The 16026-nt window shown below is 40.8% G+C and overlaps 1 protein-coding gene across 1 annotated transcript in view; it reads right to left on the reverse strand.

Annotated features, from left to right (window-relative positions):
* The window catches only part of LOXL2 (lysyl oxidase like 2), a 443363-nt gene that overhangs the window by 133969 nt on the left and 293368 nt on the right, over positions 1-16026 (reverse strand). The window contains exons 7-8 of the mRNA XM_078666555.1: positions 9132-9283; positions 3009-3176 (exon numbers count right to left, since the gene is read on the reverse strand). Of these exons, the coding sequence (XP_078522681.1) occupies positions 3009-3176; positions 9132-9283 (320 nt within the window). The remainder of the gene's footprint in view (positions 1-3008; positions 3177-9131; positions 9284-16026) is intronic.

Below are 16026 nucleotides of genomic sequence, written 5' to 3' on the forward strand. Positions count from 1 at the left end.
GTAGACAATCTTCACTAACTTGGTCAATACCACTGACATACATTTGCATGCCTCAAAAGACATATTAAATGATATGTTGACAGGAGACATAAAAGATGATTGTATGGGGCACCCCTATAAGGAAAGCAGTTTGAACTAATATTCCTCAGACCCAATGTGTATCCATGATTGAGGAAAGATATTACACTTTCTCTTCCAATGTATACAACAGTTAAAAAGACAGCAAAGACTCATCAAGGAGTTTTGTATTGATATTTAATGTTGGAAGAAACACCTCATTTCATTTTCTAAAAAAAAAAAAAAAAAAAGGTACAATCATTACAGATGTGCATGAGCAAAGCCTTTGGTATCCAGTGAACTTCATCCTCATGGCACATTTGGTATGCATTGCTTTTTTCATGTTTTTAGGGATATGTGAGCAAAGGGAGTCCTTGAAATTCATGTTTAAATAATTTAACGTTTTTGACATGCTGCCATTAACAACAGCTGATCTTAATCCTGGTTATGTTGGACAGCCGCAACTACTTCTGTGATGTGTAGGAGAATTACAGAGCTGGCAAAACATAAAAACAGGCTCTTTTTTCTTGGGCTGCAAACCCATTCAAACACACGCCATCTGGAACATGGCAACCACTACACTACATCACACAATGTTTGAGGGCGGCAAGAGAATGCGCCAAAGTCTTAGGAAACAGACAGTAGTGAATCACAAGCAATACTTCCATAGTATTGCTTGGGGAATATCAAATGCACATGTAGTCTCAGAGATGCAGGTGGGCCTCTACAATTGAAGGGGCCCTTGCTCCACTTTGTATATCTGTGAGATGGCATGAAAAAATACCCACACACTTTTAGGTCTAGCTTGACAGCGCAATGAGCTGCAAGACCTTTTGTTACAAATTCTTCAATATTTACCAAGAATCTCATAACAAGTGGCCCAGATGTTGCGGGTATGTGCATTTGTTACTGTTAACGCACAGACAAGACATATTAGTATGGCAGTTAACCACAGAGTCCCTCAGTTTTCTCCAAATAAATTTCAGCAGGTCACACCTGCCACAATGTATTTAAGGAACATGTCTGATAAACACTGGGACACGAGGATTTTGGTGTAATAAGACACACTCTTACAGAGACACACTTGTAATTGAGAGTTATTTATTGATGAGATATATACTGTCCCAGTGAAGTTGGATTTTTATCAAGTCAGATAAATGTCAGTCCAAACACAAGGCCACACAGAAGGAGCTCTACAGTGGGGGCTTTGGTTCCACCTCACAGGAGTAATACCCTCTCATCTCATGGCTATTGTTTGTTTGGTCTTTCATGGCGGTTTCTTTTGAGATCGCACTGTGCAATGCATGAAACACTATTTCATAAGTCAAAAGTATGTGGAATCATCACACCTTAAATGCTTTTTCATGGCGGCACTGTATACAGAAGGCAAATGTTTTTGGTATATTTTTTCACTGTAGCAAAGTTTTACAAATATTTTAGTAGGAATTAAAAATGCAAGTGAGGCATATTTGTATCCAGTGATCTTCATCCTCATGGCACATTTGGTATGCATTGCTTTTTTCATGATTTTGGGGATATGTGAGCAGAGGGAGCCCTTGAAATTCATGTTTAAATAATTTAAGGTGTTTGACTTGTCAATGCCTGTCCTGAAGTGCATCGACCTTCTTTGTTATGCCAAATCTATCACTTCAAGATCCCACCATATTTTACATATTAGGCCAGAAGGTCCGTCATGCTCTACTTATATTTGATGGAATGTAGGTATGGGGGATATTCTGTACAACAGTGAAGGAAGACCGTATTTTAAAAGGTATACACCCGTTACAACGGATTTTTTACTCCGCACTACCATTACAACGCGACTTTTACTCCGCATACCATTACAACGCATTGCGCTGGGGGGCGCTCTAGGATAGGGAATAAGTATAATTTACTATCCAACACCTTCCCTAGGGTCCACGGGGACTGGAGTTAGAATAGTAAATTATACTTACCACTATCCAGCGCCCCAAGGCGCTATGCGTTGTAACGGTATGCGGAGTAAAAGTCGCGTTGTAATGGTCTGCGGAGTAATAGTATGCGTTATAACGTCATACATCCATTTTAAAATTCTGTTTTATACTAACAAGGTACCCTTTTCCAAGTGGAAAATTTCCACATTTGTTAAATCTGAAATAACTTCAGACCTGGCCCCAAAACAGTGGCCTACACTTACCAGATACAGAGGTTAACGACATAAGGAGCATTATTCGAAAAGGTATTTATGGGTTTAAAGCTTTGTTTATGGGTGTCATATCCTCTATTTACACCTGCAAGGTATTTACAGGTATAAAGTTATGTGTATAGGTGACCTTTCCTCCATTTACACCTGCGCGACATCCACAATTGGATGCCCGGCAAGCCTTATTGGTTTTACTACTGCCTAATTGCATGACACAACCCTGTACAATTATGCAGTAGGAAAGCATGGTCAGTGGGATATTTGTGGCATTAATTACCGCAAAAATTTATGAATATGCTCAAACTCATGAACATTCAGCGTTCAAAAACTCCTCTCTGACCCTTCCCCACCCTCGAAATGGTTGGAGATGTACTCAAGGGACGGGATGGAGTAACTCACCTTTCATGGTGGGAGGGAGAATGAAACATTATGAGAATTCGTGGGTATTCTGTGTCAAGAGTTTCTCCAAGGAGAAATGTACTTTTTCCATGGAGAGAAAAAGAGAAACAAATGTATATCTGCACAGCGAGTTGCATTCCACTCAATCAGGAGTTATGCTGTGTGCACTACTCAGCATTGAAGAAATATCATATGTCACATAACTTCACTTGTACGTCACTTGGAAAGCGGCAACTGAAGTCCTGGAAATGTTTGCCAAGCGTCATAAATTTACACCCATACGTAAGAGCACCTGGAAAAGATGTACACCTTTTTTGTGAATCGGGTTCAGTGTAATCTCTTGGCATTTTGTTTTGTTTAAGGCACATACCTGGAATGCATGGCTGGCGAATCCCAGCCCCAACTGGCGGCACACGATCATGGCTTCCATGGTTCCCCAGCCATCACTGCAGATTGTCCCCCACCTCATGGTGCCATTCTGCTGCATCAGGACCTCTACGCGGCCCTCATTCGGTGTGCGGCCCCCACTTAAACGCACCTGTAGACAGGCAGAAGAAAAAGAATAACAATTTGGGTTAGAAAAACTATTTTCTAGTTTATATATGCCCCTCACCGTTGTTACATAAAAAGGAGTAATTAGTCACAGGCCTCCACAAATTTTCTGCAAATCTTAAATTGGATCTCTCTTTTTATCCACATTATTTCGTTCCAGCTTTGAGTGCACATCTGGCAGGATTGGAGGATGTTTTGTAACAACAGTGAAGGAAGAAAGTACTTTAAAAAATAATTTAGAAGCCATACATTGGACAGATTTGTAAATCAAGTGCATCAAAGCCATAAATAATAGACAGACCTATGAAGGTTAACATATTATAACATTTCATTTTTGCTTATGGCCTTGACTCTAAGCCCTTCTCAATGGTTTTGAATCTCTGCTTACATCCGTCATCTTCCTGTAAACTCTTCTTATATATTGTTCTTTTTTTAACTCTCAACAGGTTTGTTGTGATTATTTTTCCTGTCAGTTTTCTTGCGGGTAGAACTGAGGGAAAGAGCATGGCACGTGGGTAGAGCGGAGCTAGACCGCCGACTGGAGTCTGTGCCGCTGTAGGGCCTGAGCAGTCCGATGAAAGGAGGAGTCGGAGCAGACCTGGGAAGAGTAAAGCTGAGCGAGATAGGAGGCCTGGCAACAAACGGGGAGCACTTGAGGGCAACACTTAGGGGCACACAGGACTGTTGCACGAACACAATAGGACATAGAAAAGTGTAGACCCCTAAGAGCGGCACAATTTCGAATGGTAAACGAAATTCCTTACAGTTCTGGAGCAAGAACTCAACTCAGAGAAAACAGTTTTCCTCCATATATGCGAAAATTGTAATTGGCAACTCTACACTGAATTTTGCACTTTCCCCCGAAATCAGAGGAATATACATAACCAGCAGTTGCGATGCTGGAAGTAATGCAGTAAATCTGCAATCAAGACAGATGTTTCATCAGTAACCACCTAAAAAAATGTGTGGGGGAAAACCACCAGAAAATAAGAAATTACCACAAGGAATGTGAAGCTGAAACTCTGATTCCCCAGGTAGTTTACACTTTTTCAGGATACTACTCGGAATACTGACACCTCGCAGTTACCAATTCCCGCCTCTGGCAGCCATACGAGGGGAATACTGCATCAGTATTCTCAGGGAACTCATAATGAGAGTCCAAGCAGTTATATTTCCTGCATTTATCAAAATAATGAACCTATGTTTATCTCTGAAACAAATGATTTCTCGGATAAATGTATGCTCAGGTTGGTTGATTATATTATATAATCCCATCAGAATATACAATGTCATGATCATTTTAACAGAATTTCTTCTCAAAATCGTATGAGCGAATTTAATTTTTTTTTTTTTATGAGAATGCAATTCTGAAAGGGCGGCAAGAGATGGTTCTAACCACCATGCCGGAAGCCCACACACACACTGGTGGATGGTGGAAACAGTCACCAGTAGCTATTCGCCATAATCACAGCCTACACAAATTTTTCGGCTTAATTGCTTCTGCTGTTATTATTCACAGTGAATCATCTGGCATTTCTTACTTTAATTCATTTATTCATAGAATGTTAATTTTTTCCCGTTTTCCATCCGATTTATCTGAAATTGCTATATTGTTCATTTAGCGAGTCACCATATTGGTTATCATTAATAAAACACTGATGACCATTGAGTCAAAATGCAAGTCATAGTAATTGGTTATTGTTATCATTCTGCATTTTTATTCCATTATTATATTTACTAATGCACCTCAAGGATTAAAAGCTTCATTAACAGTATTGATATTAGGTGTGAATTTAGATCTCATTATGTTTTATGGGTTAAATGGGCTTATTAGCGTATTTAAATCTCGAGTGGGGTACTATAGTAAACACAAAAGTTAACCTCCAAATTGACTTCCTTACATTCTCCCATATAAACAACCTAATAGATGTCTCTTAAAGGATCCTTTCGCCCATTTACACCACCAAAAGGGGTACTACGGTCCAAGAAAGTTCCTAGGGAGATCCATTTTGTTTGAACAGGAGGAAGCAGCAATTAGGAGAACTAATCTTCTCTATCTAGCGATTCATAGCCTGGTTCATCATGTTAGGGTTCAAGCAGTCACTATAACTACATCAATGTTACCAGAACAGACCTTTACATGTAACACATTGTCCGACTTAACCATAATGACCACACTGCCCACAAGCTTTGCAAACAAACTAGGATGTCAATCCCAGACTGGAAGCAGAAACCACCAGCATTTGGCTAATCTGATATCAAATTACTAAACGAAGGAAAAGAAGTATTTAGTTACATCAATGCGCACGTCCGAAGCAGCTTTCCGTTGATTAAATCCACGACTCTTAAAGATGTGATAAGATACAGATGTTGAATTCAATCAGACAATGCTCTCGCATTAACTATTCCGAAATATGTACCAGGAGCTTGCTTGGCCCCATACCAACAGAGCCTCGAGCCAATTGTCAGAAGTCATCAATGGGCTCCGGAGGAAAAGGAAATTTATTCGATCGCCTGCATTTAGATTTCCAAAGCGCACTCTCTCCAAAGGTTTAAATAACTCTGCTCAAATGGGAATTAGCAATTTGCTTACATCATCAATGACATCTGTAAAGTTTCTATTCCAACTCAATTTACATCTAACTGTCAACACTTAAAGATATTCCCATTTTCCAACTCTTCACAAGGGGTGATCACTCATCACGATCATTCTGTAAGTATTGAAATCAGAAAAAGTTGAAAGACTCAAACGGAAGCAGATACAAAACGTGGGGGTCACAGTTTGATCTACAGGCAAGCAGCTCTGAGCAATCCCCTAAACTCATCCATATGTGTGGAGAAGAAGAGGAATGTTAGATTCTCTGTTCCATAGTAAAATCAAAAGCAATTTGATGCGGATTTGCCATTCGAACAAATGCCAGTTATGGGCTAATTTCATGTTGTTTACAATTTCTTCATCATGGTGAATTTAGTAAAATAACACGCTCCCTGAATTGTAATTCTATGCATTGGCAGGATGTTTCATGAGTTTATTTTAGGCCATGTTATGGCAGTTTTGTCAATTGTACTGGTCTAATAATGATTTTAAGAAATAATTTTGATCGTGTTTGCAAAAATATATTGGCAAAAGAATCACCTACCCTCACAAAACTCTTACATGTATCTAATTTTGTTCACAATTGTGCACCATGTTGCTGCTATGCCACAAAAACTTTTTTGTTGAGAAACCCAAACCGTTGGTATTGCTAAAATGACTTATTTGGACAAAAAGTGACAAAATAATTTAAAAGTGTACCAATATGTTTCGAATGTCATATGGTTCTTTATCTTTGTACACCCTACACTCGAATCTGGTTTACAAATATTTTTCTAAAACTGATAATCTTATTTGGCAACAAATGTGGCAGAAGAACTTTAATAAAGCACGGCCTACCTCCTATTTAATATACCTTAGTTGTTCATGAATCTGTAGTACTTATTCACAGCTGGCTCATATTCCAGATGTGCAAAGTCCTCCATAACGTAGAACACCACACAGCGATAACAATATGAGCCCCTGTGAGAATGCACATTTTTTCCCTTTACGAGAAAAATGTTTTTCCCAAAAGAGAAAGGTCTTCACCCTGTTCCGACCAAATCTGGGGCTAACTCTCTCTGGCTACCTAATGCGCTCCTCCGTGCAATATCGCTGTTACCCTCTTGCTTCTCAACTATGCCTGGTATTTGCAGTGGATGAACTATGAAATTATGTCGCTGTTAACGATGTAACCATGCTATTCGACTGTTAGTGAACTTAGAAGGAATATGTTACTACCACTTTTACAACTCGGCACTCTGTAATTCTGTAAAGCGCTCTGATACCCACAAGGGTCATGTCCGCGCTATAAACAGCTATTTTAAAAAGGCTTCTGCATGGTGATTAGGTGTGTCTTGTATTTGAACACTGACACAACTTTGATTCAGTGCACTTTGTGCATTTAGGCAGGTTGTGGAAGACTGATTATTAAGTGTACATTTCCCATGTCTCTCATCAGTGTATTTTTATGGTCAGTTTGAAGGAGAGGAATGATGTGACTACAGCAATAATGTGGGTTTGGGTCTCTTTTAAGTTGTAGTATATTGACTGCTGCATGACAAAATGCTGGGAAGCTGTGACAAGCAAAAACAAACTGAACCAATGAATTGCAAAGAGACATTTTTGGCTGTTGGCTTTCTGGATGCTGTGAGCTCTGGCAAGTTAAACTATTGAATCAGGTATTGACGAATTGTGGCACCGGAAGTCCATGTTGTCAACTCAGACAATAGATGTGGTATAAAGTTGATAATTTCAATCATGAATGAGGATCCGTGCCCAGGTGCTTGGGGCATCACCATGGCCAGAATGCAGAATGTACTTCATATTAGTATGCATTGAAAAAACTCATTTCCATATGATCTTTTGGAGATATGATTATGCGAAGGCAGAAGTTTGGAAAGGGTGCATTTGAGCCTAAAAAGGAATGTTTACTGGTATTGTTTGGATAAACGTTCCTAATTTAGAGAGGAATGCACCTGTTGTAAATACATTACCGAGTTGGCCCTGCACCTTTCAACAACATAGCCAGCTTTCTGAACATACATAGAATTGTGCATTTTCAAAACTTGGCCCTCTCCCATTTATCATCATTATCAGTACACTTTTCAGCATTTATTAGATTTTAATTACACTCCCTACTAAAAAACTTTTATAATGTTCATATGGTTTTCTTACTACCAGCTGGAGGACTGCTGAAAAGGTGACCCCATACAACCATCTAATTTATACACCATAGACACCTGACACTGAGCTTAAACAAGATGATTATATCTGGGCGTGAAGTCATTATGAAAGGTCTGCACATTCTCTTTCAAAATACAGCTCACATTTAAAATGATCTTGATTTTGCTTTCAAAACAAAAACAATTGAAAAAATGAAAACCTGATGAAGACCAAAAGAACCACAGAAGGAAAATACAAAATATCAGTTACTGGGTGTTTGTGAGGGTGCTTGCATGACACAAAGTGGTGCTACCTGGTACAAAGCAACACTAATGACAGTATTAATCAGCAGTAGCCCATCCAGGTAAGAGTGGTGGGACCGGGTTGGGGGAGATTCGACAGACGACCACGAGGGAAAATTAAATAAATAATACATTTTCCCTCGTTGTCTGTCAAAATCTACCCCCCCACCCCGCCTCCCAGCCCCCCAGCCTCACCGCTCTTACCTGCATAGGTCGTGCCTGATATTAATCCACTTTCCTGTGCAAATCCATGTAAATTGAACGACAGAGGGGGAAGAACGTAGCAGGAACAGCACACACACCTCTGGGATTTCACACAAAGCCAAATCTTCTACGTACATTGACCTGCTGTATCAAGAAATCTTAGCTCCAAATCAACCTATTTCAAACAATTGACAAGCTGAATATCAAATGCCATTCCAATATATAAATGGATACAGTGCACTTTTTATGGAATTACATAATTTATGCATTTTACTCTTGGATGGTTGTCATTGCATAGAATTGTCCTGGAGCATGTACCTTGATTACGAATGTCACACGGAGTCCAGCTGGCTAGCCTTTGCACAGCGGTGCAATGCTTGTTGTTTTGCTAGCTAAAAAGGCATTTTTTATCCGAGCACAGCCGCTGACATCATCAGAATGCCATTCTTAGCAAATATGGAGCTTCAATTTTGGGCCCCAGTTTTTTAAGGATATGGGCAATAAAAATGCATTAACATAAGTTAACTTATACATATCTTTTTTTCCTAAGCAGCACAACAGTCCTGCCTTTTATGAAGCTAGAGAAGTATGGTACAGCATTTGGGAGACCTAACCCTAGTAAAATTACATTTCTAAGCTCCGAAGTTTATTTAAAGTCATTAGTTTACCCGACAGTCTTCATTCTGGCTACGCTTACCTGCTTCTGGAATCCCATGGCGGGGATGTTGCACTTCACAGATGCATCTTCCTCGTGGTTGCAGCCCAGTGACTGGGTATTAAATCTGCAGTCTGTGATGGATTTCTCAAAGCCTGTGCATTCAATTTCGTTCATGTGGATGGGCCCCATACCTGTAGAGAGAGAGAAGGTTACTCTAGGAGGCCTTTTCATTCAGCAGAACACGGCTAGGAACTTAAGTGCTGATTAGTGCGCTAATTACAACTTGGAGGATGTTCTTAAGGAGATTCACGTGTTGATAGTGTTCTTGCATAGATGAAACACACAAGACCTCTCAGGATGACGTGATAGAGATGTTTCAGTAAATGGGACATCAAAGGAGTTGAGAAATCCCATAGAATGACTTCTTACTTACAGAGGCATTAATAAAAATGAAAATGGTGGACACATAGATCGATATTGGTAAAACAACTATACACAAATTACAAGAAACTAGTATAGCTAATTAGAATAGGGCTGTCTGTTTTCCCTCAAGGGTTGACAGTGGCCTAAATCACTTTTTTTTCTCTAAAGACGAACTTCACAGTCAGAAATTTGGGCAGATCATTGGTGAGCAAAGGGAAATAAACACAATTTCAATCTGCAATAAATAAGAATACTTTATTTTGGTGATTTGGCACCAGATTCTTCACTAAAGATTTTTCATAGAGAAAGAGCTCAGGTTCGGGGTAGTGCAATCATTTGACCAAGAAACCCAACACACGGGAGGATAGGTTTCAAATTGAACTTGTGTGCAGATGTGTGAAAATGGAAGTGTGTAAATAACAAGAATAACCCTATCTGCCCACGTGGACCAGGGTAAGCTCGTATTCATTTGACAATTATCCAGAGCGTCTCCTTTATCGTGGTTACCTCGTATGTATCTTAGAGAGATCTCAGAGTTAATTAAACTTATTTTCTAACCCCAAGTTGTAGGAAGCTGGCTCTGTATATACTACACCAAAATGAGGTATAGTGTGCACAGAGTCCAGTGGAACCACAAATGTAGGCAGAGGTACAAGTAGATAGCATCTTACTCTTTATTTGTGGTAGTGTGGTTGAGAGGTAAGGCTGTATCAGAGGGTAGTATTAAGCCTTTGTTGTACACACTCAATCAGCACATGATAGCACACACTCAAAGACTGAACTTCAGACCAATTGTTTTTCTATAAAAATATTCTTTTAGTTATTTTATTTTCTAGAACCAAGCAAGCCTGGCACATGTAAGCAATAAGTACTTTACAGTAGTAATGCAGTTTTTAAACAGTTTGAATTGCAATTGTATATGCACTTTGATTTGATTACAGTAGAGTTACTAATAATTCAATGCTTTTGATATACTGTACATATACTTTGTATTGGCTTTTTAGTACAATGTCAAGTAGATTACTTTACAGATTACTTGTTTTACACAGTGCAGTATACCTGGATACTGCACTGGGACATTTCCTGTAAACAGGTAAGTAAAAGCGTTTTTGTTATTTAGTTACAGTTTTAAAGGGTTTCTTAGATATTCCAACTCCACACTTAGAAACTTTTCACAGAAAAACAATCAATGTTATCCTATGGAGGAAAATAGGGTTATCAGTTCAAAGGTAAGTATTCGGTTGTGGGAGTTGGTATTCTGGGAGTAGACCTAGCGGTCCCTCAGGGTCAAGGATGCACTCTTGTTACACCCTCAGCGGCACTAGGGCGGTCAGGTGCAGAGTGCTGAGGCCCAAAGTTATCCAATGGGGGCTAGGGGGCCTCCAGTTGGTGGCTGCTAACTACCAGGCCACTGTGTTGTGGGAGCAAAGCTCCTAGATTAAGCTCAGGGCAAATGGAGGTTCAAGCCAGCACAAAAGGTGAACTCTCAGCAGCACTGGGGCGGCCGGGTGCAGAGTGCTGTTTTGCATTGGGTGCCCTGTAGCTTTCAATGGGGAGTCCCCGGGTTGCAAACACACCGCAGGCCCGGGGACGAAGGTCTTCTGGGTGCAACCACAACTTGGAGATGTAAGTTAGGATGCTGGGGGATGGTTAGTCACCATCGGTGGGGCCATCCAAGGCCGTGGGGTGTCGGGTGCAGGGGTGCTTTTTTGGGTCGGATCTTCTTGCCAGTTCCTGGTCGCGGTTTGGGGGGACCTTCCGTTTTGAGGCTGCAGGCCTTGGCTGGAGGGTTGAGGCAGGATAGGGGTCACCGGACCTCAGATCATGATTGCTGAGGAGATCTCCTGTTGGTGTTAGGCCACTCGAACTCGGGCCGTGTGCGTCACATAGAGTGGTGCAGAATTGTGGATCTTGCTGGAGCTGGAGTCTGTTGGTGAACAAATTCGGTGTTCATTGGAGACAGAGTCTTTTCTTTTGAAGTCAGGACAGGTCCTATGGGTTCTTGAGGCGGCTGGCAGCAGGACGCGACGGGGTTTCGCTTCTGCAGGTTCGAGGTCGACACTTTTCCCTGACACCTAAGAACGACTAGTTTTCTTTTACCATACCAGAGGTAACGGAATAAAGGGATCTCTAGGTATTTTTTATCAGTAATTAAAGTAGACCCAGTCTAGAGTTACAAATCAAAAGAGCTCTCTGGAATATGGTAGAGACCGTTTTGGTTCATAGGGACAAGGAGGAGACCACATGATAAAGCATAACACCAATAGGGTATGTGAGGGTCAACAAAAACACAGGGTCGCATAATGCATTTATAGTACAAGGATGAAATGTTAAGCTTTTTGTGGTAACATCACAATCATAAGTGGGAAGTATAGGATTTATTAACATATATTTGGCTGCTTACCGTATCTCCTTCAAGAAATGCTCTTGTAAATGAAATGCTATTAAATTAGGATATATCAACACTTGTTACTTAAAGTGCTTCAAATGGTGTAAACAGTGGTATTAAGCACTGTATGATGACTAGTTATTAGGATTATTGAATACATTTGTATAATTATTGAGTGAACTTGTAAAATACATAAATATTACAAATACATATAAAATATACAGTTGGGAAAAATAGAGGCATCACTTGAGGAGCACAGCTATTTGTTTCAGTCTCACATAAATATTCCTGTGCCAAGAAAGTCACTTCAACGATAAATGAAGCACCTCTTTCTGAGATTTGTTTGGGCCCAAGTATCCTCACACACAGTTTGATATATATTAGACACTCCATGGCTATTAAGCATTACACGAAGCGTAGAGACCCGTTGCCAATGAGTCTTCATTCACCGATGTGAGGGCTACATATTATTCTAGATGCTGGCACAAAAGGGTGGTCATGGGGGGTTAAAAGGATCTGCGAGTTGGCAATTCCTTCATCTCAAGCACAATAGTAGAGATCTTATATTTATATGCTAGATTGTCAGACAGCAGAGATGTCATTGAATACGCCCACTCTCTTATATGTAGATGTATGTATATGTATGCTATGTATGCTAATTTCAGAATAAACAGTTTTAAGTTTATGACAGGTAATGGTACTGGCACAAAATGCCTGTTAGTCTAAAAATTTACAATAAAATATAATGTAGACAATTGTCAGAGTAGGGAAAAGTACAGCGAACACTTCAGACTGTGAAACTTATTAGAGTTTAATCAAAATACAAAGGGCCTGATTCCGACTTTGGCAGTGCGAGAGCAGGACTGCCCCACTCCCACAACCACCCGCTCCCGCACCACCAAACCTGTGTTTGAACCGCCCGCCAGATTAAGAGTTTTTTCCTGGTCTGGCGGGTGATTCTTCGGCGTTCCTATGAAATAGGTACTACAATGGGAACATCAAAATCAATACCTGCATGGCATCGAGTGCTGCGGTCCATGCATTTCAGGTACTAGAGTGCATGCACACAGGGGGGCATAGCATGCACCCCCCCCCCCCCTTCCCCTGTATGCATCCTCAGGCCCAGAGGCACAAGGAAGTGCCTGTAGGGCCCAATTTGTTTCCTCTCTGCCACGGTTTTAATAGAGGTGAAACCGCCCTGAAAACTGTAGCGGAGAGGAAACTCATAATGTGCTTATCGGGACCGCTGCGTATTGCAGACTCAAGACTGCCATGCCACTGGGAGGGATCTCTGACCCCTGGCGGTTGTGATGGTCCCAGGACAGCCTGACCGCTCTAGGTGTAATAGGGTAGTCAGAAGACTGCCAACGCCGTGCCCCCATGAGTCTGGCAGTCCATGGACCACCGGACTCATAATTAGCCGCAAAGTGTTTTCATATGAAAACCACCTTTTAGTAATATACCCCTAGATCGGTCTAAGGAAGAACATGCTATGGAGTTGACATGATGACATACATAAATACAAGCTATCCATAAGCTTTTGTCCCCTTCTGAGGTAGGTTACCACATTTCCTAATTTCTCAATTTATATTGTGGTTTGCCCAAAGATTTTTTACCAAACTCAAATTTCTTCCTCAATTGAACCACTCATAGTTCTGTCTAAAAGAATCAAAGAGTGGTAGCTACTCCAGCAATCTTTATAACCGCTTTAATCATAAATCAAGAGTCTCTTAAATCTAATACTTCATGCTCTAAAATTGTAGATGCATTTTAAAGTAATACCTAATGAACACATCTACCAAAACATTTTACATAAGACAATTTTGCAATTGAAATAAATTCAGCTGCCAACAAAAACTTCCACTCTACGGACTCTCCACTGGATGCCCTTCCACTCTATAGCACTCTACTTTACTCAACTCCACGACACTCTGCGCTACACCATTCTACAAACTTTATGCCACTGCATTATATGACCCTCTACTACACTTTTCAACACTCTACGTCACTATGTGCCACTCCTGTCTTTGCCACTTCACTCTAGGCCACTCTACTCCACTCAACTCTACTTCACTCTACGACACACTAGTGTATGTCACTCTATAAGAACTTCACTCTACGACACTCCACACTAGTCCACTCTACTTCAATCCATGACACTCCACTTCATTCTAGGACACTCTACTACACTCTGCTTCACTGTCTAGTCCACTCTTCACAACTCTACTCCACTTTTTGTCATTCTCCTCTATTCCACTAACTTTTAGCCATGCTGAACAGCAGCTACGTTGGTGTACAACATGGATAAAACACATTGGCAAAGTCAATAGCTCTTCCATAGGCAGGACTTATTGGCTTTACCAATGCTTGGTAACAATGCTATAAAAAAGCTGGAGGATACGACTTGTTATTACTGGAGTGACACATGGGATTGTACATCAAGAATGAGCATACTAATCTGCCGTCCCTGAAGGTTCAGCAGTTGTCTCCTCCCATCCCACTGTGCTCAACGCAAGTGCCATATTAAGAATGTATATTTGCACGCTCATTGTGGAACGGACAAATGGTCTTAAATAACCCTGGGTGCAATCCTGTGGCTTTCCGAACCCTCGTTAATCAAACCAACTTGCCAGCAGTCTTCTTGAACAAACTTCTAAGCAACATGGCTTCCACAATCCTATCTAAATGTTACCATGGGTGGACTGGGGGTAAAGTTCTAAATAGATTCCCCATCCTGGTTACTCCATGCTCTTAGGCTGGAGGCTGGCCACTGAGTAATAAGGCATCTGAGCGGATACTATTTGTAGTTGTTGGGATCTTGGCTGCAGTATTCAGGCGTCCAAATAAATCTGCTGTGTGCCAGAAATTGCAGAATGAGACCGCTTATAATATGTGTCACAGTTACTCCCTACCTGGGTGTCTTTCCGCTTGCACTACCAGCCTAGAATGTGTGCTGCCTGGCAATTACACGCTGTTCTGATGAGAGACTAAACGCGAGCTCTACACAAACACAACACTAGAGCCTGGCCAGCCCCTAGCTAACACTACAGCTTTAAGTAGCAGCAAAGGTCTACCAAAAAAGCTGCCAACATTCACAGGCATCAGTAACAAGAAGCAGAGCCGAAAAAACATCACATATAGCAGGGTCTGTGCAACATCTGTTGTCATCTGTGATCTCAGTTTGAATTATGGCCTTCAGTTTTTTTGAGAAAGTTTCCCTAAACATACACAATACGAGAAAAGCAGCTGCTAGGCTTGGTGTCGTGTTTCTATGTTGCAATATACTGCTTTCTTCAATTTGCCCACTAAGAATGTTTTTTTAGGCTTTCTGCAACATTATCAGTTGTGCAAGATTTCTGATGAAATTCTCATGCTGTATTGTTTTATGTCATCAAATTGATGTTTCTGTTCTGTGGGAATTGGGACCAGTAGTCCATCTTTTTAAAGGAGGGAAAACTCTGACCAGAACTCAGGCCAAGTTTCCGCTGTTCCCATAATCCAAACACATCATCTTGAGCAATTACCCAGTTTGTACAGAAAAAGGATGTGGCTCGAATTTATCTGACCGTATTCTCAGTTTTTGACGGGAATCTATGAAAAAAAACTTTCAACAAATACAAACAAGTACAGAAAACTGCATACAGCTTGAAGGCGGTATATACAAACACGTCACATCCATGTAACATTTGCCAGGATTATATGAACATCGAAATACTCTCCTTTCTGCCCTTCATCAGGGATATTTACTCCCAAATCAAGGCAAAATGGTACTTTGTGATGCATGCAGATTCAGGAGCATCCACATTGAAATTGAATTATTCCAAGCACAGAGTAATGCCATGACTCAGTGGCTACCAGAAGCACTCACTATGCTAACTCTCCTTGCCTGGGACTTGATATTACAGCACCCACCTACACTCCTGTCAATGATTCATTAGAACAAATAGATGTCCATCTACTCTATGCTCTCCTTCAATGAAGCATCCTCTTCTCAATCAGCCTTCTCCTGTGTCCATGCCTACCCATAAGCTCTCACCCAAGCTAACCCACTCAATTTAAACTAGGTTGCGTCATGCTCACTAGTTCTTGACCATGTACAGACTATGTATATATGTGGTTTGT

The sequence above is a fragment of the Lissotriton helveticus genome, chromosome 11 (assembly GCF_964261635.1).
Source record: "Lissotriton helveticus chromosome 11, aLisHel1.1, whole genome shotgun sequence".
NCBI classification, from domain to species: domain Eukaryota; kingdom Metazoa; phylum Chordata; class Amphibia; order Caudata; family Salamandridae; genus Lissotriton; species Lissotriton helveticus.